This window comes from Malania oleifera, chromosome 2 (genome assembly GCF_029873635.1).
Source record: "Malania oleifera isolate guangnan ecotype guangnan chromosome 2, ASM2987363v1, whole genome shotgun sequence".
In the NCBI taxonomy this organism is placed as follows: domain Eukaryota; kingdom Viridiplantae; phylum Streptophyta; class Magnoliopsida; order Santalales; family Ximeniaceae; genus Malania; species Malania oleifera.
The window spans coordinates 15999987-16024626 of NC_080418.1; the positions used below are offsets into that span (position 1 = coordinate 15999987).

Here is a 24640-nt window from a genome sequence, read left to right on the forward strand (position 1 = left end):
TTATTATTTAATTGCTATAAATTCTTCGGGTATCTACAATTCCTATATCTCATTTCATGATTTCATAACTCAACTCAATCAATATACCAACTCATGGCACACTTATTTAGGTAACAAATAATCACACCATAATTAATCCAAGAATACAGTTTAACATAAAATGAAGGTACAGTCATCTCTATATTACCATTTATTCAAATACATGATTTTCCAACTCTAAGCTGATTTAATTCTATCCCTGATCAACCTAACCTTATTAGAAGCATGTTGTATGAGCTCAGGTCCCAATACTTGTTGTTCACCGATCTCATCCTAGTACATAGGAGACCAACATCTCCGACCATGCAATGCCTCGAAAGGTGTCATCCTAATACTAGCTTGGAAGCTATTGGTATAGGAAAACACCACTAACGATAGGAATTGCATCCAACTACCATCGAAGTCTAACACACACGCTTGTAACATATCCTCCAAGATCTGTATTGTCCTCTCTAACTATCCATCAGTCTGGAGGTGGAACGCTGTACTGAAAGTAAGCTTCATCCCTAATGCTTCCTATAAGCTCTTACAGAATCGAGAAGTGAATCTCGAGTCTCGATCTGAAACAATGGACACTGGTACCCCATGCATTCTGACTATCTCATGCACGTATAAATCTGCTAGTCTACTCAAAGAGTAGCTAACCTTCATCGGTACAAAGTGAGCAGATTTAGTCAACTTGTCTACGATCACCCAAATTGTGTTCTGCCCATGAATTGCTGGTGGCAACCCGGTGACAAAGTCCATGGAGAAGTGCTCCCATTTTCACTCTAGAATGCTTAATGGCTACAACGGCCCTGTCGGCCTTTGATGTTCAACCTTTACCTGCTGACACGTCAGACATTGCTCCACAAATTGAGTAATCTCCCTTTTCATGCCACTCCACCAGAAAGATTCACGCAAATCCCGATACATCTTCGTGCTACCCGAATGTACCGTATACAAAGAACGATGCGCCTCCTCTAGAATCGTCCTTTTTATCCCCTCATTGTTTTGAACACAAAGCTTGGTTTCAAATCTCAATACACCTCCCTCAGAGATGTTAAAATATGCCACCAGCCCCTATTGCACCTTCTCTACAACCTCGACTAACCCCTCATCATTAGCCTGTGCGGCTTTAATCCTCTCTAATAATGTCGACTGGGTCACCAAGCTAGCAATGAAAGCCTGATGATTACCATTCACAAATTTCACACCAAGGCTTTCCAGATCCCGTCTGATATGATGTTGAGCTATTACTGCAGATAATGATGCATGCTCTGACTTCCGACTCAACGCATCAGCTACCACATTAGCTTTCCCCGGATGATAGCTAATGGTGCAATCGTAGTCCTTGATCAGTTCTTGCCACCTTCTCTGCCTCATGTTCAACTTCTTTTGCGTGAAAAAGTATTTGACGCTCTTTTGGTCCGTAAAGATCTCACATTATTCACCGTACAAGTAGTGTCTCTAGATCTTCAGTGCATACATCATTGCCACTAACTCCAGATCATGCATGGGGTAATTTTTCTTATACTCTTTGAGTTGCCGATAAGTATAAGCAATTACTTTCCCCTATTGCATCAGCACACATCCCAAACCCTTCAGAGATGCATTGCTGTTGTACACACCCCATTTTTTCCCAGGCCTAATATAACAAAAGTTGTTATTATTATTATTTCTATTATGTTTATTATTATTTTTACTATTATTATAATTATTTTTATTATCTTACTTTATTATTATTATTATTATTATTATTATTATTAATTTCTTTTAAATGTTATTTTATTATTATTATTATTATTATTATTATTATTATTATTATTATTGTAATCATCTTTATCTTATTAATTATTATTTTACTACTACTATTTTAATTATCATTATTATTATCATTATTATTAATATTTACCATCGTTATTATTATTATTATTAATGTTCTTATTATTATCTTAATTATTATTATTATGATTATTATTATTATTTAGTATAATAAATAAAAATGAGGAAAGAAAAGAAAAAAGGATAAGAGAGGGGGGCGGAAACCCTAAGGTTCCTCTGCCCCCCTATTTTTTTTTTTCTATAAAGACACCACGCACACACCCAAGAAGGCACAGCCGGGGGCGTGAGAAAACAGAACAAAAAAAAAGCCATCCTGCGCATCCTAACTCTCTCTCCCTGGCGCCTAGGGGTGAGCATAATTCGGTGAAAACCAAATTAGCCGGCCGAAATTAGTTCGGTTCGAGTAAAAATTCCGGTTCGGTTATAATTCTACAAAATTTCGGTTAATCGGTTTCGGTTCGGTTAAGGGTAAAAAAAATTTTGGTTAACCGATTAACTGAATTACTAATTAATTAGATTTTAAATATAATTTATGAATATAAATTTTGCTTATACAAGTGCGTTAAGGAGTTTAATTAACCTATTTAGATTCTTTGTTCTATGGTAAAATATTATTTTCATTAATAAAATTAATAAATAAGGTATTTAATTAAGTTGGATTTGGTTTTAAAAAAAAATTTATAATTGTATTATATTTCTAGCAATTAATTTTAAATGATTTTGGTTAAAATCGGTTAACCGAATTACCCGAATGGGCAATTCAGTCGGGGTCGGTTTGGTGTCCTTCGTCAATTCGGTCGGTTTGGTTAATGGTATTATTTAACCAAATTTTTTGATTAAATTAGTTAATTACCCAAATTTAACCGAACCGATTGTTTGCTCACCCCTACTGCCCGTCTCCCTGCCTTCTGCTCTCTTTCCCTTCTCTTCTCTTTGTTCTCTGCCCCCCTGTCTTTCCCCCTCTTCTTCTTCTCTCAGCTCCCAGCCACCTTGCCCTCTCTGTCTCTCCCTTAATCTTCACTCTGGCCAGCAACCACGAGCAGCAGCTTCCAGCATCATCCCTGCAACATCCCACGGCTGGAACCCGAGAATCCTCCACGGCCGTCTGCAGCCAGCGAAGCTCCGGCGGCTACGCACCATCCGCCCTCTGCAACCTTTGCTGCAGAACCTCACTCAGCTCTGCCTCCAGCCACCGCGAGCACCAACAGCACCGCCCTGAACCATAGCCAGCACCAGCAAATCCCCTGCTCCGGCCAAGATGCCAGCACAGGTAGCCACGACAACTCTCCATCAATTTAGTCCCGTCGCAGGACCTCCTCTATTCCAGCCGCGCACCAACAGCGGCCACCCAACTCCGGCGGTACCCCCGCTCTCTGTAAGTCCCTCCGTACGAACAATCCATACGTGAACACACACTTGCACACATGCATTTATCAATTGGATTTTCCATGCTCTGTTCTAACATGTAAAGTTTGAGTTTTTTTTGTTTTTCTCCAACTCACTGTGTATATCAAAGAGGTATTGCTTATTATTGATTTTTTTTTATTTTTTTTATTTTCTTTTGGTAATACAGTTAACGTTCATGCTAATGTGAGTACTTTGTTTTGTTCTTATTGCAGGGATTTTATTGTATAAATTTGTCTTAATATTTGAAGTTTAAATTTTTCTTTTGTTTTTAAACATGTAATACTGTTTGGGGTATATTTATTTATTTTTACATAGGGTTTTATGATGAGGAATATTTTGTGGTTATCGTAGGAAGTTTTATTAGAGTGTATTATGAGAGCTCACTTTTTATTTTTAGTACGTGTTAATGTCTGATATTGTTATATATATTTATATAATCCTCCTTATGTAAAATTTTAATTATTGTTATGTATATAGTAGTCATATTTAATGTTTATAGGGTGGTTATATTTACTTTGGTATGTGATTGGTTTATGATTATTCTCATTATCGATTCGATAATTCTTGACTCGAGTTAGTGTTTTGTTGGTTAACATCTTTTGCATGAATTAGGAGTTGTCACCTTCGTTTTCACTTGTAATATATTAATGGGATTATTATTGTCACATAATTTATATCTAGGTGTATATCTCTTTATTGTGAATGTTCATATGTTATTACTGTTGGATTTTTAAGTGATACCTATATTTAGCGAAAATGTTAGTTTAATATTTTAAGTAATGATACATATTTAGTAATTTAGGGTTTTAGGTAAACATATATTTAGTAGTAATGCAATATTTGAAGTAATAATACATATTTAGTAACTTAGGGTTTTAGGTAAATATATATTTAGTAGTAATGTAATATTTTAAGTAATAATACATATTTAGTAACTTAGGGTTTTTACATATTGAGTAATAATGTAATATTTTAAGTAATGATATATATTTAGTAACTTAGGACTTTAGGTAATTACATATTTAGTAACTTAAGTATTTTGAGTAACACTATACATATTTAGCAATATAACATTTTCAGTAATAATATGTATTTATGATCTTAATGTATATGGTATGTGGTATTTTATTATTTATTTTAGTATACATAATATTTTAGTAGATATGCATTATTATTAATATTATATGCATTAGGGATAGTGTAATATCTTCACTTATTATCTTATTAATATATGTTAAAACCTCTCATACTAGTATTTTCCTATAAATTTTTTTTATACAACTTCAAAACTTGGGAGTGTATTTTCTTAAATATTTTTTTGATTTTTTCCCTATAATTTTAATGCTAGGGTAGGAGCTTTCAGGCTTCACGTACCCTTAGTTCTGAGGGAATATATATAGTACATATAATTTTTGTATTATTTATTTATTTATTCACTTATTTACTTATTTATTTCTACTGCATGTATGTTTATAAATCCACTAATAGAGGGGTAATTTGAAAGACTTATTAGATTAACTTAGGGATAATTCTGAATTAATTAGTTACCGTTTGTAAGAACAGGTGTGTAGGGGTGCTCGTACCTTCCCCTCACATAACCGAACTCTCGACCCTAACTCTGGTAACGTAGATCCATTCTACCCCTAACGGGGTAGTAATCATGTGTTCTAACCACACTAAAAGGTTTGTGGCGACTCCGACATTCCATGTTTTTCTTGAAAATTTAAAACACATTTTAATTTCGCCACCCCGGGGCACACGCGCTTCGGGACGTCGCGACAGCTATAAATCACAAAACCACTGTCCCCAAATGGGATGGTTAAAACTGGAGCAGTGACTAGTCGGTGTTTCAACTCTTGAAAACTCTGCTTACACTCATTGGTCCAATCAAATCTCACATCCTTCCTCGTCAATCATGTCAAAGGGCTAGATAATCTAGAGAATCCTTCACGCAGCCAATCCTAGGAAACTCTGAACATCATGCATGCTCTTCGGTTTCACCCAGTCAACCACAACTTCTATCTTACCTGGATTAATTGAAATACCACCTCCCGACACGACTTGGCCAAGAAATGCGACCACCTTCAACCAGAACTCACATTTTTTCAACTTGGCATACAATTTCTTTTCTCGTAGTACCTACAGCACCAACCCAGATGGTTTTCATGCTCTTTCGGACTTCTAGAGTATACTAGAATATCGTCAATGAATACCACTAGAAATTGATCTAGCTACTCATGGAAAACCCTGTTCATTAGGTCCATAAATACCACCAGAGCGTTAGTCAACCCAAATGGCATGACCAGAAACTCGTAGTGACCATATCAAGTTCAGAAAGCAGTCTTCGCAACATTCTCAGTCTTAACTTTCACCTAATGATACCTTGACCGTAGATCGATCTTCGAAAAGACCCGTGTTCCCTATAAATGATCAATTAGATCATCTATACGAGGCAACGAGTATTGGTTTTTCATTATTACCTTGCTGATCTCACGGTAATCAATGCACATTCTCATTGACTCATCCTTCTTCTTCACGAACAATATTGGAGCTCCCCAGGGCGAAACACTAGGTCTGATAAAGCCCTAATCCCTAGTTCCTGTAACTACTCCTTCAACTATTTAAGTTGAGCTGGAGCCATCTGATATGGAGCTTTAGAAATCGATGTCTTGCCTGGTAACAATTCAATAGCAAACTTCACCTCAAGATCAGGAGGTAAACCGAGTAAGTCTTCTGAGAATACATCTAAAAATTCATTAACCATTCAGATATCTTCGAGCCTCATATCATCCTGAGGTGGTTCACACAAGCTAGGTACCCCTAACAACCGTCCAAGAGTAACCTTCTCGCCTACATAGCCGACAAAATTTGTGGCGTCGAATGCACACACCATCCTACAAACTCATATTCCATTTCTCTAGGAGGTCTAAACACCACCAATTTCCTACGACAGTCAATCACCGCTAAACTGGAGGATAACCAATTCATCCCCAGTATAACATCAAACCCATATATGTCGAATACTACTAGATTCATCGATAATGACCTTCCCTGAATTATCACTGGGCAATCTTCTAACATTTTCCTACAAATCATCACACTCCTAGACGGTGTAGCCACAGACAACCCCTCATCCATCACTTTGGTTTCAACCCCACACAGTTTCACAAAATTTGCAGATATAGAAGAGTGAGTTGCTTCTAAATCAAATAATACAACAACTTTATTTGAAAGCAGTAACATGGTACTTGTTACCACATTGCCAGCGTGTTTTGAATCCGTTGAAGTAAGCGAGTATACCCTCGCCTGACCTATGTTTCCCCGAGGCACTTGGTTCTTTCCCTGATTCTGAATCGGTGTAGACGTACCAGTCATTTGTGTACGACAGTCTCAAGCTTTATGGCCCGTTTCGCCACAATTGTAACAGTTACTCCTAAATAGCTGGCATTCACCATCATGCTATTTGTAGCACCTGGCACAACGCTCGTGAGAGGGTCCCCCTATAGACCCCGTGATTTCGTACTCTGACGATTACTCGAACCGTAGTTCCTCTTCTTCCACCACCCCTGACGGGAACCAGTCTAAGAACCAAAAGGTACTGGCCTCTTCTTCTGATCATGTGCCACCTCATCCTCCTAGAGACCAGCCTCAACTATAGCGGCTTTATCCACTAGAACAGAAAACTCCTGAATCTGCAGCATTCCTACCAGACTACATATGTCCTTCCTCAGACCCTTCTCAAACCTTCGAGCCTTTTCTCATTCGTTCGAGATCATACACTACGTAAAGCGAGACAGCTTGATGTATCTAACTGCGTAACTCTGCACTATCAAGGTCCCCTGAGTCAAACTCAATAATTCATATGCCTTTGTGTCATGGATGGAAGCTAGGAAGTATCTCTCAAAGAACACCTCCTTAAAACGGCCTCACGTCATCCTTGATGAATCAGTTTTCTGCTCCTCAAACAGACTCACTACCATCCACCATCTCTCAACTTCTCCTACTAGCTAAAACATAGCATAGAGAACTTTCTTCTCATCGGTGCAGTGCAGAAATTTCAGTATCTTTTCTGTCTTTTGCACCTAGTTCTTCGCCACAATCAGGTCAGACCCTCCAGTAAACGTCGGAGGATGCATACGGGTGAACTTCTCAATGGTGCAACCCGCTGCCGTAGGTGGATGCTCTCGTACCCTAACACTTCGCCCGATCTCTCGGATAATATGCCTGGTCAAACCCCAAGGCACTAAAGGTGACCCTTCATTCGTAGTCTCGTCCGAGCTACTATCCCAGTTTCTATCCTTGGGCTCCATTTTAAAAATAGTATAGAAATAGATTAGTATTCCTCTATCATAGCACAATTAACAAAATCATTGCAGGATAATCATGTTAACTTCTAGACTCTCAGGTCTAGGTCTGCCCGACCACACCGACATGAAACCATCAATGGTTTGCTGTGATTTTACTAAAATCGTCATTCTAGGAAAAACACTGAACACCGCCAACGAATCCCTATCTGGCTACAAGACAACCATCGACCTACTCTACCCATTCCCTACATCCTATACTTCGGCATGTTCACAAAATCATGCCTAACCAAGTCTACAAGACCTAACAACCTGGTTGGCTTTGATACCAAGTTGTCACTCCCCAAACCTGGAAATGGGACCTAGGGTGTGATTTAGTAACCTAACCTGTCCTTGTATCATACAACATCCGTGATACTACACAATATAATGGGTCCGACCCCGTAGGGTTCACGTATACACCCTATCCATCATCATATACACAATATATACGTAGTGAAAAAATTCAACATACTACATTCATAAAACCATACTAGAGTCTATACAACATCAGGATCCAGTCCCATAATAAAAACATAATCCTCGGGTATCTACATAACCCAAAACGACAACCCGATCATAGTACAATACTTACATAAGTACTAGACAACTAACCAACAACCACACTCCCGAAAGGCTAGGACGCTAGTGTTGCCTACTCGAGAACCTGAAAAATATTTGTATGATAGGGATGAGACACCTCTTAGTAAGGGAGAAATAGGTTGTATTTGTGTGTGGCACATGAGTGTTATTTCAACAGTAAAACATAATCATTTCATAATTTTAGTATTTTCATAATACAGTTCCAGTATATCTCACCAAAACACCTCGATCTAGTGTCGTCACACTCTTTAGCCGAAGTCGGCCACACGACACGATGCCCTCGATAACCTGGCGTAGCCTAAGCCCCACAACGTTCAATTGGTGCAAACATGGTACAAACTCATACCCTTCGGTGACCAACCAAAATCATAGGTGGTATTTCACACCCTTGGCCTCAAGCCAAATATTTGAGCCTACGGTAGTTAACCGATTCAGCCGCCTACAGTATTGAAATTAGGAATAGCTTCCCAAGAGGGGGGGTGAATTGGCTTTTAAAACTTTCTTTTTAGTTTTTTTTTTAAGTCCTTGACTTCTTTTAATATTTAACCAATTCTTTGACTTGTTTATCTATTTTTTCAATCAAACAACAACTTGGTTTCTCTCAAACAATAAACAAGACAACTAATAAAACATTTAATCTTCAACCACACAAATAATTAAACTAGTCAAGCCTATCAACCACAATACTCAAACCAACAACCAATTTGATTGCCAAATATAAATTCACTTTAGCACTATTAGATTGATAAAATCATTCAAGATGTAGCACTTTCTGAAATATAAACATAGTTCACTCAATCTCAAGTTTTATACCATACAATCATAATATATTAATGGTATATGTAACTTTCAACTTTTGTATTGTGTTCAACCCTGTAGTAAATGCGAGTTTGAACAAAGCCTTGTATATATGAAAATGCTTCTTCAATGTGATGTTCAATATAAGATCCAATTGCTCTTTCCAAACTTCAGAATTCAAATAAACTCTTAAGTTAGTTTATCTTTGGGATGTTTAGTCAAGTAACGTACTCCCGTATAGTTTCCACAAAGAATGGTTCAACCAACGTACTCCCCTTCGGTTTCCACAACCTAAATCAAAATCAAACTTTAAGGTTTACTTAATTTCTAAATATACGTAGTTTATATTATTTTCAAATTTAAACCATCCACGCAATTTAAATATGTACTGAAAATAAAGAATAGGGAAAGAGAGAGTGAGACGAAAATTTTTACGAGGTTCGGCTTATACCCAGCCTACGTCCTCACCTTTGGTAAACCACCAAAGGATTCACTAAACATGTTCCATTGACAGGTGGAACAAAACCTTTACAAGCAATACCCCATGCTCAAACACTCCTTCACTAGGCTAGAACCCGCCTCTCTAAACGATGTCCCCTCGTTCGGTCACTCCTTTAGGCTAGAGTCCGCCTCTCTAAGCAATATCCCCTTGCTTAGCCATCGACCCAAACAATACTTGGAATGTCAAAGAACTACAAGAAACAAGATATAGTATGCGTACAAATATACTCTCACAAAGAGCAAGTTAGTACAAGTTCAACACTATATACTTCAATGTAAAATATCAATATGAAATAGAATGAAGTTTAAGTGTAGAATTCACCAATATCCTTCTTAGATGAGGATTAGCAGTAGGAATTCAGAGAAGAAAGGATTAGCACTTCAGAATATCTTATCAAAAGAGATTTGCAATGAGTGAGCAAGAGAGCTTTGGAAGAACAAGAGTGCTTTCAGCTTCTAAAACATATTTTTTAATTTATTATTATGTTTTGATTTGCAAAACCATGTATTTATAGGCTTTCAAACTTGTTTCCTTGTTGCTAAAGTTTTATTTGATAATTTCCCAAGTTTTTAGAAAGTTTGGAGCACAAACAATATAAGTTTGAATTTAAAACCTTTTAAAAAATATGCCTGTTAACAGTATTCAGATGACTGAACTTTAGGGTTCAGTCGTCTGAGGAGGTTCTGCCTCCTTAGAAAATTCAGCAAAAAATCTTCAGATGACTGAACTTAATCTTCTATCATCTGAAGTTATTCTTCATACATCTGAAGTTACACTTCGGTCATCTGAAGTGGCTCTATCTGCTGTTCAGTCGGCTGAAGTTCCTCCCGTGAACAGTGTTCAGTTGGCTGACAACTGTGACCCCATTTCAGTATTTTGCTCATAACATTTTCTGTATAACTCCAAATTAGGCGTTCTTAGTGTCAAAAGAAATCTAAGAGAAAATCCTACAACTTTCATGTTGAACACTTCTTAAAATAAAGAGGTTTTGATAGTGAAAAATTCACCTCAATGCAGATATATAAAAACTGACAGCATTTGGAAAAACCTCCTTTTAGTGCTTTTCATTCTAAAAATAATATTAACCTTTTTGAAATATATTTTGACCTTATAAAAATATTTTCCAATTATTTTAAAAGGTATCTAGTTCCAAGAAGTTAACTTAAGAGCTTCATAATATTTCAATCGATATTTAAACATTAAAGTACTTACATAAAGACTTCTAAGACTCTTCTCATTCTAGGTTCTTGAGTCTTCATACTTTTTCCTTAGATTGAGTCCATCTTTTCTTCAAGGTTTCATATTCTTTGAGCTTTCTCACTTTGCCTTTCTTTGGCTTTTTTGACTTTAATATTCCTTGCCTTTCAACAACTCATTCATGTCCTTATATTCTTCAAGATTTAATATATCATCTTTAAATCCATACATGCTTTGACTCTTTTAAGCTTCATTTGATCCTTGTGAGCATTTTGACCTTACTTTCTCATATATGAGCCCTAAAATAACATTACTCACACAAATACGTTAAATTCCACTTGTTTGTTAGCATCAAAACAAGAAAACAAGATTTTAAGCCTTGTAAGGCCAATGGGTATTATCCCAGCACACCTCATATTTCAGCCTTCGGTTGTTAACCGGCACGCTTCAATTGTCCTAGGCCTTCGGTTTTATCGTGACTCAGCATTTTCACAAAACCTGGAACAATTTGGAACTCATGTTCCTATATCTCATTTCAATTACACATAGCCCACGGTAATTAACCGACACGCTTTTCTACAAAATACATCATTCACAGCCTACGGTAGTTAACCGACACACTTTTTCACAAAACATATCATTCAATATATATCAACTCATTCCACACTTATTTGGGTAAACAAACAATCTCATATATGATATTTCGAAAATACAATTTAAAATAATCAAAGGTATGATCATCTCTATAATATAGTTTAACCAAATATATAGTTTTCTAACAAAAACGGAGATGATATTCGAAATCCTCAATTTTCCCAAAAACTGTAAACTAGAAAATTTCGTAATTTCACCCGATAGATTTTCCCAAATAAGTAATCAAAACATAAGCATAATCATAAATCATAGTTTTACCGATTCAAATTAAAAAAATAACTGATATAAATAGAAACCCTTTACCTTTCCTTGAAAATCGAAACATGAATTATACGGCTCCTAGACAGTGAACCAAGTTCCCAAAACTTAAAAATCGAAGAACATAACTTTAGTATAATCCTACCTACTTCAAATCTATCGAACCAAAAATGAAATCATACCCTTACCTCGATTTTGGAACAAAACTCAAAAATCCCCGAAATGAAATTTTGATCCGCTATAACTGTAGAAATTCCTCCCCTGATTCACATAGTAACGTCGAATCGTCGATTCAGGTAACAAATATCCTGAATCTTAGAGAGAGAGTTGGTTTGAGTTCTAGAGAGAGAGAGAGAGAGAGAGCGAGAGCGAGAGTTTTGGTTTCTTCTCCATTAAGCAAGTGATTTAGATATTTATAAATTTTTTACCCGGCCAGCCTCGTCGAAGAGATGGCATCCTCGTCGATGAGCATAAGAAGGGAGTTCGTCGACGATGGAGTTGCCTTATCGACGAGCCTGAGATTTCAGAATTCCCAAAATATCTCAGCATCCTCTCGTCAACGAACCTCTAAATTTTGTCGCCGAGCTAGAGAGGGGACTTCGTCGACGATAAAAGGAGCCTCGTCGACAATTCTTGTTGATTTTCCCTTTTTAAATTCCTTCCCTTTTTCTTATTTATTTAATTCAAAATTCTCGGGTCAGGTTCTTACAAGTCAGCTTTTACAGAATTACGATTATATATAGTTTTTACAGAATCATGAAACACATATTATACAGTTTTATTTACAGAATTATGATATTCAGTTTCACAGTACCATGATATTCAGATTTCAAAACCATAACATACATATATTACAGTTATTACATATCAATTTATTACAGCGTTATGGTTAACACCGTTTATTACAGAATCATGGTAAAAAAGTAAAATATATATATAACAAGATTATATAGTATCAGACCCAGATGGGCTAGATCAAATTACAGAGCACGGTACTATAGCTATTACAGTTCAGAGTGCATCCACACATCTTAGATAGAATGTGGATTTTTTGAGTAGTCAATTATGCCTTGTGAGAGACGAAGACTCCCTGGTAGTCCAGGTTGAGGCAGCCAATCTGGCAACAGAGGTTTTCAGTTGACTTATCCTGATAGGCTAGCTAGTGTTAAGTCTAGCCCACAGACCGCACAACCCTGTCATGAGGGATTAAATCATGACATACAATTTACAAAAAATAGAAAGTATATATATAGTAGCTAAAAGTATGATTAAGCAAAAAGTTAATAAATACATATACTTTAAGTGATGTAACTATAAGTTATGATGTATTTTATCTTTATATGTTATCTCAGTTTCAGCCTGATTAATAAATATATTGCTCACTTAGACTCATTTGTCACACACTGGTAATAATATATTTCGTCTTACTGAGAGTTGTCTCATCCCAGTATTTATAAACATTTTAGGTGATCCAATTAAATGAGCAGATCAGGCTCGGAGATAGAGGAGACCTTTGTATCGCCCTATCTGTGGGGTAAGTAATTTTGGGAGATGTATTTTTTAGTAGTTCCTAGGGGGTGTAGTGGATGTTTTTGGAGAGATGTGTATGTATGTTTGGAAACTACTGAGACTCTGGTATTATAATTATGGTGATATAATTTATGTTTTCCATTGCATAGGTGTTTTGTTTTTATGAACAGGAATTCTTGGTGTCCATCTTAGGACTGAGACATTATAGTAGATTTTATAAGAGATATCAGAGTAATATAATTTTACAGTCTATATATATATATATATATAATGGTATGAATTTTTGGGTCGTTACAGTACTGATCCCTCAACCCCCAAGCCGAAACCACAACTAAATTCTTGTTTCATCTCTGTATTTCCTTCTTTTGGGTTCAAGTTGACTCGATTGAGTCAACCCACCTGGTTTACTTTGGATTGGCTTAATGGAGTAACCCACTAAGTCTGGGTTTGCACGGTTGTGGGTTTTGGGTTAGGCACAACTTAGGTTGGTTGGGGATTTGGGCTTGGCCCTTGCATGGGCTACTTGTCTTTTGGGCTCAACTTGTGTGCGGGCTATTTGATCTTGGTATTGGGCTTATTTTCAAAAAAACTTGGGCTCTGGGTCTATTTTTAAGAAAACGGGCTGCAAGTTTTGAGGAATTTGGACCGAGGTTTCAAAACTTAGGCTTTGGGTCTGGTTTTAAGAGAATGGGTTGTAGGTTTTGAGGAATTTGGGCTGGGGTTTCAAAACTTGGGCTTTGGGTATGGTTTTAAGAAAATGGGCTCCAAGTTTTGGGGAATTTAGGTCGGGGCTGGTTGTTTGAAAAAATGGGTTGCATGTTTTTTATTTTTTATTTTTTTAAGTTAATTTGGGTTGGGACCGTTTGTCTTTTAAAAAAATGGGCTATAATTTTTTTTTCCAAAAAATTGGGCCAGGGCTGGTTTATTTAAAAAAATATAGTGGGGATTAAAAAAACATTAGGCTTTGGGCTGTCTTTTTATGAATTGGGCTTCGGGTTTTCTGGGCTATGACCGAACATGGGCCCTTAGGCTTGTCAGGGCCGTGAGGGTGGGGGTTGGTTTGGGACACATGTTTGGGTTTGGGTTTGGGTTTGGGTTTGGGTCAGGGGTCTGGTTCGGGTATGGACAAACCTGCATGCAATATATGTTCATATCAATAATGAAGATTAAAATTAATACTAAGACCAACCTCTATCTTGAAACTCCTCCAACTTTAGAATGATTTCTGATGCCCTGTTGCTTGTGGTCTTTGTTTTGCACTGGTGAATGACTCTAGTTGCTATTTGTTGGTTATACCCAATTGCTCTTTAGAATGCCTTCTGATTGCCGTGCTGCATTATGAGTTTCTCACTGCAATATTCACAATGAGTTTTACACTCACACACTGTTTCTCAACTCTTTTTTTTCTCTCTTTCCCGAGTATTGTCGGATTTGAAAATTGGTGTGTTTTCTTATGCGAGTTCCCCTCCTTTTATAGGGTTGGGGCTTCAGACTGCATGGGAAATAGGTTGATCCCGTCGATCTTTCAATTAATTCAAAGAATTTTTCGGATATCAATCTTTAGAATTATCTCCAAATTTGTTCACAGAATCAAGGTATCATTCTCGCATAAAGTGGATACTACAAACTTTCCTAATTTTTGCAGATTTTTCATTAATTTTCTTGGTTTATTGAAATTTCCTTTCTATTGCCTAGATTTCTTTCTAAATTGGTGGACGTGTACCTTTGGAGATGCTGTGGAATATCCTAGAGCACAAGGGTGTCGCTCGGCCCCTCTAATTTTTTTTTTTTTTTGCAATGTATTTTCTGCACGACGTATGTATTTGAATCTATACTCCCGTATGCATCCCTTATGTATATGTTCCTATATGTACACCCTAGCATAATAAAAAAATTCTGATTCTTTCTTTTCATGGCCATGTGGGACCCACTTGCCACCAAGGGTAGTTGACAATGATTACAATTTTTTAAAATAAAAGGGACTCAATTAGAACATGACTTTATTATAACGCAACAAGAACCTTAGTCTTAGACAAGACTAAAAAGGCTTAACTTAAAAATGCTCAATAATATGGACTCGATTTTAAAGTAATTGGGACTTAATTCCAAACTAATGAGGACTCGATTCATAAGAAATCAATAAAAAAGACTCAATAACGGGAATTCAATAAAGGACCCTCAAATTTTCGGAATACCTAATTGACCGCTCCTTATGCAAGTTACCACATTGTTATGAAGGGCCGACCACATTAAGAGGATAAGAGAGGCCCGGTTAAGAATGGGGTATCTACAACATGAAATTTGTGTCTTATATCATTGAACAACTTGGAGTTCGATTCTCTTTAAAGGACATAGGCTAGCTTCATTTTTCTTGGGAATGAAAGTCATTTTTACTAAATTTGGTCTCTTGCTCTCACAACAAAAATATATTCGAGACCTCCTATCTAAAACCAACACGACTGGTGCTAAACAAGTTTCTACTCCACTATCCACAAACACAACTTTAAAGTTGGTTGATGGGACAAAATCTTTTGATAGTACCGAGTTTTAAAGTGTTATTTGAGGTCTCCAATATTTGTTTCTTACCCGTCTGAATATTTATTTTTTAGTAAATAATCTCTCACAGTTTGTGCACAAACCCACAGTAACTAATTGGGTAGCTGCAAAGAGACTCTTTTGCTACTTGAAGCAAATAATCTTTCATGGCATCCACATTTTAAAAAAATTCCAATTTTGATCTCACAACATATTTGAATGCTGATTGGGTGGGCAATCTTGATGGTCGTGCATCCACCTCCGCATATATAAGCTTTCTTGAATCAAATCCCATATTTTGAAGTTCAAAAAAACAAAGAGTTGTAGCAAGATCGTCGATCGAAGCTGATTATATAGCTTTTGCAAATGAAGCTTCAAAAATTGTGTGGCTACTATCACTATTCAAAGAACTCGATTTACCAATGAAAGCTTCACCGAAACTGTTATGTAATAATTTGGGTGCAACTCACGTCAATTTTAATCCAGTGCAGCATTCTTAGATGAAGCATATCTAGATTGATCTACATTTTGTTCGTGATATGGCTCAACGTGGCATTCTCAATGTTCATCACATTAACACTCAAGATTAGCTCACATATTTACTAACAAAGCCCTTGTCACGACAACGCGGAGATTCTCTCAAAAACAAGATTGGCTTGGCCGATGGCAACTCCATCTTGCGGGGGCGCATAAAGTAGGACTCCTCAAATTAAGCACAAGATCATACAACCTGATTATTAGACTGAAAATCTGGTTACAATATCAAGAAACTTTTTGTAACAGTTAGGCAAATCAAGAGTTAAATTTTTGTAATAGTTAGGAAAATCACGAGTTAAAGTTTTGTAGCAATTAAGCTTATTTTTAACTTTCATTTTTAGAATAGATTTTGTATACTTATATATATTTCTATACAAACATTTATAATGTGTGTAAAATATTTTTTCACGAGAATAATAAGAAATCTATTGTCAATTTTTTCAAACTTCATCACGCCCATTGAGTCATGATCCATTTTACCATTTATACCTAGATGAGTCTTTCGAACTTCCTTAGGTAACAATAAATCGGGGGAGGATATGACTAATCCCACAATTTCCATCTAATTAATAAAGTATTGCTTTTTATGTGAAATCAAATCCAAAATCCTCTATTCTTAGGAAATCTTGTAGTCTATTTATGTTCACCTAGCTAACAATAAATCTATTAAAATATAAAAACATTAAAAAATTTTAATTTTATACAATTTTTGTTTTAATTTTATGGTGAATCATTCTTGATATTTATAATCTTATTTATGCAGTTGCACTCCCACTAAAAAAATAAAATTCAGTTGAAAAAGTTTATACACGGTCCACATCCATATATGGATCCATTTTCATTTTTTAAAGGCCCAAAGGCCGAAATGTCCGTGCCACGCACGTGGCAGGAGGCCAGTACATGACAGGCGAAAACACACGCGGCAGGCTCCTATTGGGCTGGCAATTTTCCCTCGATATTGTTTTGGCAGTCAATTTGAAACTAGGCTACCCGGGCTTTCGAGCGCCCGTCAGAAGAACAGTGTTCGCACCGCAATCCATAGACCGATATCTACCGTCGATTCCTACAAATCAACGATCCCGATATGTTTTATCCACTCGACACGGATCGACAGCCTTAACCGTCCGATTAATCCAAATCGACGAGCGCCATTAAGATAACAACCGCCACATTACTCTATATAAACCCGACCGCGTACTTCTTGTCTTCATCAACTCGATTATCATCATTCTCTGCAAACCCTAAAACTTTCTCAGTTTTACTTCATTTGAAAATGTCGGGTCGCGGAAAGGGAGGCAAGGGTTTGGGCAAGGGAGGAGCCAAGCGTCACAGGAAGGTCCTCAGAGATAACATTCAGGGTATCACCAAGCCTGCGATTCGTCGTCTGGCGAGGAGAGGAGGTGTGAAGAGGATCAGTGGGTTGATCTACGAAGAAACCAGAGGAGTTCTGAAAATCTTCCTGGAAAATGTTATCCGCGATGCTGTGACCTATACTGAGCATGCCAGGAGGAAGACCGTGACGGCAATGGACGTGGTTTACGCTTTGAAGAGGCAGGGAAGGACCCTCTATGGTTTCGGTGGTTAAATTGCCTTCGCGAGACTTTCAAATCTTTATTGCTCAGTTGCTTGCTTGTTTTGTAGATCTTGTTTTTCTTGTTTTTGTTATCTTAAGATGTTCTGCCACCACATGAATTTGTGATTCTCACTCTTTTAACCAGGTAATCAAAGTTTCATTTTGATGAAACATCTTGTTATTCTTTTAAGTTTCTTTTTTGTGAACAATCTGTTGGGTGCTGATGCAATGTGTTCTGAATGACTGAGATTGAATTGGGTTGTGTAGATTTGGATGAAATACAGCATCAAATGAAATTTACATTCAATTGATTTCAGTACAAGACAAACAAATATAAATCGAGTCCCGACATCCTGGCCATTAATGGAAATTGCTGACAGCATAAAAGGAGAGGATTTATGTACAATTGAAGGCTTACGCCCAAAAATTGGAGTCCCCTGTTAGTCAAGTAGGACCATTGCTCTTATTTCTTCAGAAATGCATAGAGTATTCGGTCGTCAATGCATAATTTTATTAAACAAACTATGAGATTGATAGTTGCTTACAGTCATACGCCTTTAGGCGTTGAAGAGCTATAGTTGTATTGCTCTTAAGTTGATTCTGTTTTGCATGTTCATAATATCCATCCATGTTAAGCTTCTCAATCCTTGTACGTTCTTGGACTTAAGCTGTGCATCATCCATAAGAATGGAATGAAAGCTACAATAACTCTATTAGCAGTGACAATGATCAATGGACTTTACTTCAAACCTTGGTTAAGAGCCAAGCAATCTTTATGACACATGCATTAGAGGTGTAGGCCAAAGTAATTTTCTTGACATAGGAAACTCAAAACGTTTGGAAGCGATACTTCAGGTATTTAGGAGACAAATCCCCTTAGTCCCTAAGTTGCAAAAGCCAAGAGCGTTATGTAGCCCGGCCTTGTAGCAACTTGGGCTATGTGGCTAGGAAAAAGACCAATACAACAATATATGATTAATGAGGTTGTACAAAGTAGGGTGTGAAATTGGTTAGTTTGGCCAATTAATTGAATTAATCAAATTTTTTTGATTAATTTTTTATTATAATTGAATTGAATTGATTGAATTATACTTATTAACCAAATCGTACATGACTGAACCAAATTTTTGGTTAATTTAGTTAATTGAGTTTAACTGAATCAAATTATAATTAATAATGAAAAAAATATAATTGTATAATTTGTAATTTTGTATGTTTTCAAAAATCAACTTAATAATTTATATTTAATTATTAATTAATTACATAAATAATTACATAATTTGGGAATTTTATGGATTTAGGGAATTGTGGGAATCCTAAATTATATAGTTTATATTTAATGATTAATTAATTATGTAATTCGGTTAAATCGGTTAATTGAAATTCACTTTCTTCATAATTGAACCATAAACCAAATAATCGATTTACTAAATTATAAAACTGAACCAATCTAGTTTGGTCGGTTAATTCGATTAAAATCAAATTATGCTCACCCTTAGTACAAAGGAAGTGTCACAATACTTTAAAATATGACATTACTATCATCATTCAAGTTAAAAATAGGATGACCTTCTTTGTGAATATGTGCTTATAAGGAATAATGTCTCGTTGAAGTAAAGATTCATTGATCACCTAAAGAAAGGGGCTAGAAAATGATGATTAAAAATGACAAAAAGACCTACAGTGGAAGCCCAACTATTGACATAAACTTTCATTCACTTAAAACATTTTAGAAGAAATGTCACCTAAAAATTTCAGTCAACCACAATTACAATGAAAAGGACTAGAAAACAAGGATTAATGTTGACAAAACGATCATGTGTGGAAGTGTTGTGATATTGAGTATAAGATACACACACACTTAGCGGAAGCCTCAACAACACAACCAATATGGATGAAAAACAACAATTTATCACATAAGATTAAAGCAAATGACACTCAATATTCACTATAATGTGAAGAACAACAATACACTAGTCTTACAAAGTTTTCTATAAACAAATTACATTTAGAAGTACATAAATAAAAGTTTCTCGGAGGTTTCCCTCCAAATACCCAACTACCATAACATCAAATTCAAATTTTGAATTCCTCTTCGTGGCCCAAGCGACACTCGTTGATGAGTACAAGGATTCATCAACGATACGAAGATGACCACTCCTCGATGTGTCCATACTCTCGTCAACAAGTCTTCAATTTTGAGAAATTCTAACTTGCTGTATCTACTCGTCGACGAGTGCCTGCTATACAGCCCCTCTATGTTCTTCTTCCTTCCCTTGTTTACGAAACTCCAAGTATAAGAGTCACACCATAAACAACAATCTCCACCTTTGGCGATTATACGTCCACCTAGGAGAATACTAAAAAACATATGAACTGCTCCACTTTGAACTTGAATCGCCCGGTTGGGTTATGTCTCCCTTTTAATACTTGAAGACAAATATTAAGTCCAAACAATATTGCTTGAACTTACTGATGGCAGCTTCAGCTTCAGCTTCTACCATAAACCCCGATGCAGTTGTAGATTCATCACTCGAAGACTTCACCCTACGCTTCCAACAAAGCCTTCCAACAATAGTAAACAAACACTGTTGCAAGCTTATATTACCAAAGCCCCCTGCTAGTCTTCAGCAAATCTCATAACCGACGGTCCACTCTGTTGCCTATTGAAACACCCCATTTACACAATCATGGAAGACCTTTGACATATCTCAAACATCACAACCCGTCCTTGGGTACCGAGTTGTAGACATTTCACAACGATTCTCCACAGAACCCCTTTGAGACGGTAAACGAAGTCTCCTTACGGTTCCGTCCACAAAGCCACCATGAGATAATATGAATCTCCCTGCAACTTTGTCCATGTGAATCAACAAACCAAAACCCATCTTGGTCGTACCCAAACACAGTCATGTCAAAACCTTCCAACCTGAGTACGCTGCCCCATGACTTCATCAACAAAAAGTCATGTCCTCGATCACCCCTTTATTTGCCACTGGATCGCCCAGCTTGCACACTCCTTTCTTAGTGAATAAAGAAAAAGGTACTGTCCAAAAAAAACACCAAGCCTAGATCCTCCATCACTAGAATAGTGCACTAGTGAACATCCACTCACAACCGAGTAGTTTACCGCAAAAACATGCCCACAATTCACTTGCAACTTTCCCATCTACCGATACGTTTGGCGATCGATCATATGAGAAACGCACTATACTCACTGACTTCATCAAGAAGTACCCTGCAAGCTCTGCATATAACCTGCCCTACTCACAAAACTTCTTGAACAAAACTAGCGTATTCAGTCCCCAATGTCTAACATAAGGATTTCTCTCCCGGTCTTGTTCTCCACCTCAGCCACTGTATGAAGTACACCAAGACCCTTCATGATAAACACACAAAATACATATGTCTCTCCTTTGATGCTATCATCATCGATTCTCAAACAACTAAATATATGTAGTCACCCATATGCTTCAACTGTATATACCACGAAGTAACTGATTTAGATTCAACGACTGCATCTCCACCTATAACCGTAACACCCTGCAGTACATAGATATTTCCCTATATCTTTTCTCCTTTCATCACTATTGAATCGCCTTCGCACACATTCATTTCTCCTTTTTCAGACTCGTAACTATAGTCGTTATAGTCTAAAATACCTAATGAAATAACACTCTTTCTTAGACCCTCCACATGCCTTACATCATATATAGATCCTATAACACCATCGTACATTTTTATTTTTACATCTCCAATATCAAGTATTTTGCATGAAATATTATTTCCCATCAGAACACAACTAGTATTGACTGGCTTGTAAGTGTCAAACCATTTTTTGTTTGCTGTCATATGATAAGAGCATCCGATATCTAGAATCCAAGAGTCTTTTGTGAGGCACTCCAAACCCGTTGAAATACACAACATATCTCCATCACTGCATTTTGAATCTATTTCCACTACACACAAAGATTTTGACGAACCTTGCTGTTTTTTAGAATTTCCTTTCTTCCACTCTGGACATTTCGACCTTATGTGCCCGATTTCACCGCACTTAAAGCATTTCACGTCCTTCTTATTCTTCACAGACTGCAACCGAGATTTTCCTTGGGACTTACATCTCCTATGTTCTTGATTACCTTTTACAACCAGTCCTTCACCATGTGAAACTTCATTTCTAATCACCATTCTTTGATGAAAACCAAGCAATGCACTTGTCACTTCTTCCAAATTTAGATTCTCTTTGCCCCATGTAAGAGTTGTAACCAAATTTTCATAAGTTTGAGACGTAGGAAGGGAATTTAATAGCATTAATGTTTTATCTTCCTCCTCGAATATTACATCAACATGTGCCAAATCACTCACAATTTAATTAAAAATGTTGATATGTTGGTTCAAATCCGAACCCTCAACCATCTTAAGCCAATACAATCTTTGCTTAAGAAAAAGTTTGTTCGACAAGGATTTAGGCATATACCGACTTTCAAGCTTTCGCCACACAACCGCTGGAGAATCCTCCTCCATCACATGATAGAAAACTTCATCGGTCAAATACAAGCGTATTATAGAAATGACCTTTGCTTTCAATTCTCTCCATGTTGCCTCATCCATTTCAACCGGTTGAACACCAAGTAGAGCCTTTGTAATACCTCAACCCGAAGGATCTGGAATATTTATTTTTTACCATTGATTTACAGTAGAAGTAAATAAACTCAATTATTATTAAACCAGAGCACTAATTAACCGTATTACAATAATTTATTTTCAAAAGAAGAAAAATTACACAATAGATAATCATCTGATATCATACTAATATTTCTAATAAATCTTTATTTTTTTTTATCCCCACCCGCATGCTTGCTATGCCTAATTTTCGATATGCCCTTCAGAGTCATCTGAAATGTAAAATATGATTGGGTGAGACGACGCTCAGTAAGTAAATGAGATTATTATTAGTGTGTGACCAAAATGAGCTTTTAAAATTTTTGTAAAACAATATTTAATACTATAACTTCAAAATTGCTTCTAAAATAAATGTAAATTTAAAAATTTATGCATAAAACTTTTACCATCAACTATGACAGTAAAATTTAATAATCATATACTGTGATTGTTAAATCAAAATTTTAACTTTAAAACTATAAAAATATTTAATTATATATATACATATACTTTTTGAAACAACTTGTTTATAAAATAAAATCTTTTCCCCTAGTTTTAAATTCAATCATTAACCTAAATATCGGAAGACCAATCATATAAAATAAATCCACACATAATACAATACCAGAGTGAAAAATTAACCCACGATAAACAATCATCACTGTTCACTCGAAACTACCCTTACTAATACTAAGGGATTACAAAAACATGCCACCCAAAAATACTCACTCTAAAAAAGGGCAGTACAACAGCCCACTGCAAGCCTACTCCGCTCGCCTAGGTGGTTCACCTGAAAAACAATTCAACACTAGGATGAGCCAACGCTCAATAAGACGAAACATGCTATTATTAGTGTGTGGCTACTGAGTTATATTCCTGTATTAATAATCCAATTTAGAAATAATATCATGGATAATTGAAATTGTAAATGCTAGTATAAATAACATATAATAAAACTGTATAAATTTACTTTTCATAATACTACTACTATTTCTAGAAATTTACTTATACTTATAATATCCGAGAAACTTTCCCTGGATGGTTGTATGTCATAATTTAACCCCTCATGACAAGGTTGTGCGGTCCGAAGACGGGACCTATCCTGATTGGCCTACCAGGGTAAGTCAACTGAATTCTGATAGTCTGATCGGCCCCCTCAATTCATATCTAATGGAGAGTCTATCCCGACGTGGGCACGATCGACCTCATACCACTTACTATATGAGTAAAGTGGTTGCACTTTGAACTAAATATCTGTAACTACGGTATCGTGCTCTGCTGTCTTATCCATCAGAGTCTAATACTATATAGGTAACTGATATCTGTAATATAGTGTTTTTACTGTGGTTTTTAAAATAACCATAAGCCCATAGAATTTATCTGAAATTCTAAATAAATTGACTGAAAATCTGATTTCTGTATAACTGAACTGTTGTCTGAATATATGTTTATTGGGGCGTTATGGTACTAATAAACATGTTATTATGAAATTACTGAAAATGCACATTTCTGAGTATACTGTACACTGAAAAATTCATCATTCTATAAACATGCAAATATCATGGTATCTCTGTTAATAATTATGAACATGATATTCACAAATTCTATAAATATAGTACTGTTCTGTTACCAACTCAAGTCGCACAAATAAATATTAATATTATCAGGTTCTGAAAACTGTAAATATATATATATAATCTGAATAGTAATTTGAAAAAAACATATAATTCGTACTGAAATCGTAAAAGGGTTTCCTAACATAACATATTTCCCTTACCTAACTACTGGAAAGCCCCTATGGTATATCGGTCCAACACCTGCAGGGCTTCCTACTCAACATCTTGAAAATAACATTCACCATAACATAATATCATTATTTCTTTATCTCCATCATTTCCTACAACTACCAGAAGGCCAAAAACTGAATAAAAGACCTTACCCTGATTTTGGGAAGAAATTCAACTTGATCCCACTAACGATCCGCCCCGGTAAACTTGGAGAGAACTTCACCAGGAGCATCGTGGTGGCCTCAGATCGTCGATCCGGCGACTAACGGGGTCAGAATCGAAGAGAGAAGAGGGAAGGACCGTAGAAGAGAGAAGAGGGAGAGTTTGCGTTGATTTTTCTGCAATTAAACTAAGTTTAGGGCTATTTATACTGCGGCCTTAGTCGACGAGC

The 24640-nt window shown here is 36.3% G+C and overlaps 1 protein-coding gene across 1 annotated transcript; it reads left to right on the top strand.

The window, feature by feature from the left end:
• The first annotated feature begins 17421 nt into the window (after nt 1-17421).
• On the top strand, nt 17422-17971 carry LOC131149557 (histone H4). The gene has a single exon (XM_058100104.1). The coding sequence runs from the start codon at nt 17501-17503 to the stop codon at nt 17810-17812; it is 312 nt and encodes a 103-aa protein (XP_057956087.1). The 5' UTR covers nt 17422-17500; the 3' UTR covers nt 17813-17971.
• Nucleotides 17972-24640: the final 6669 nt, after the last annotated feature.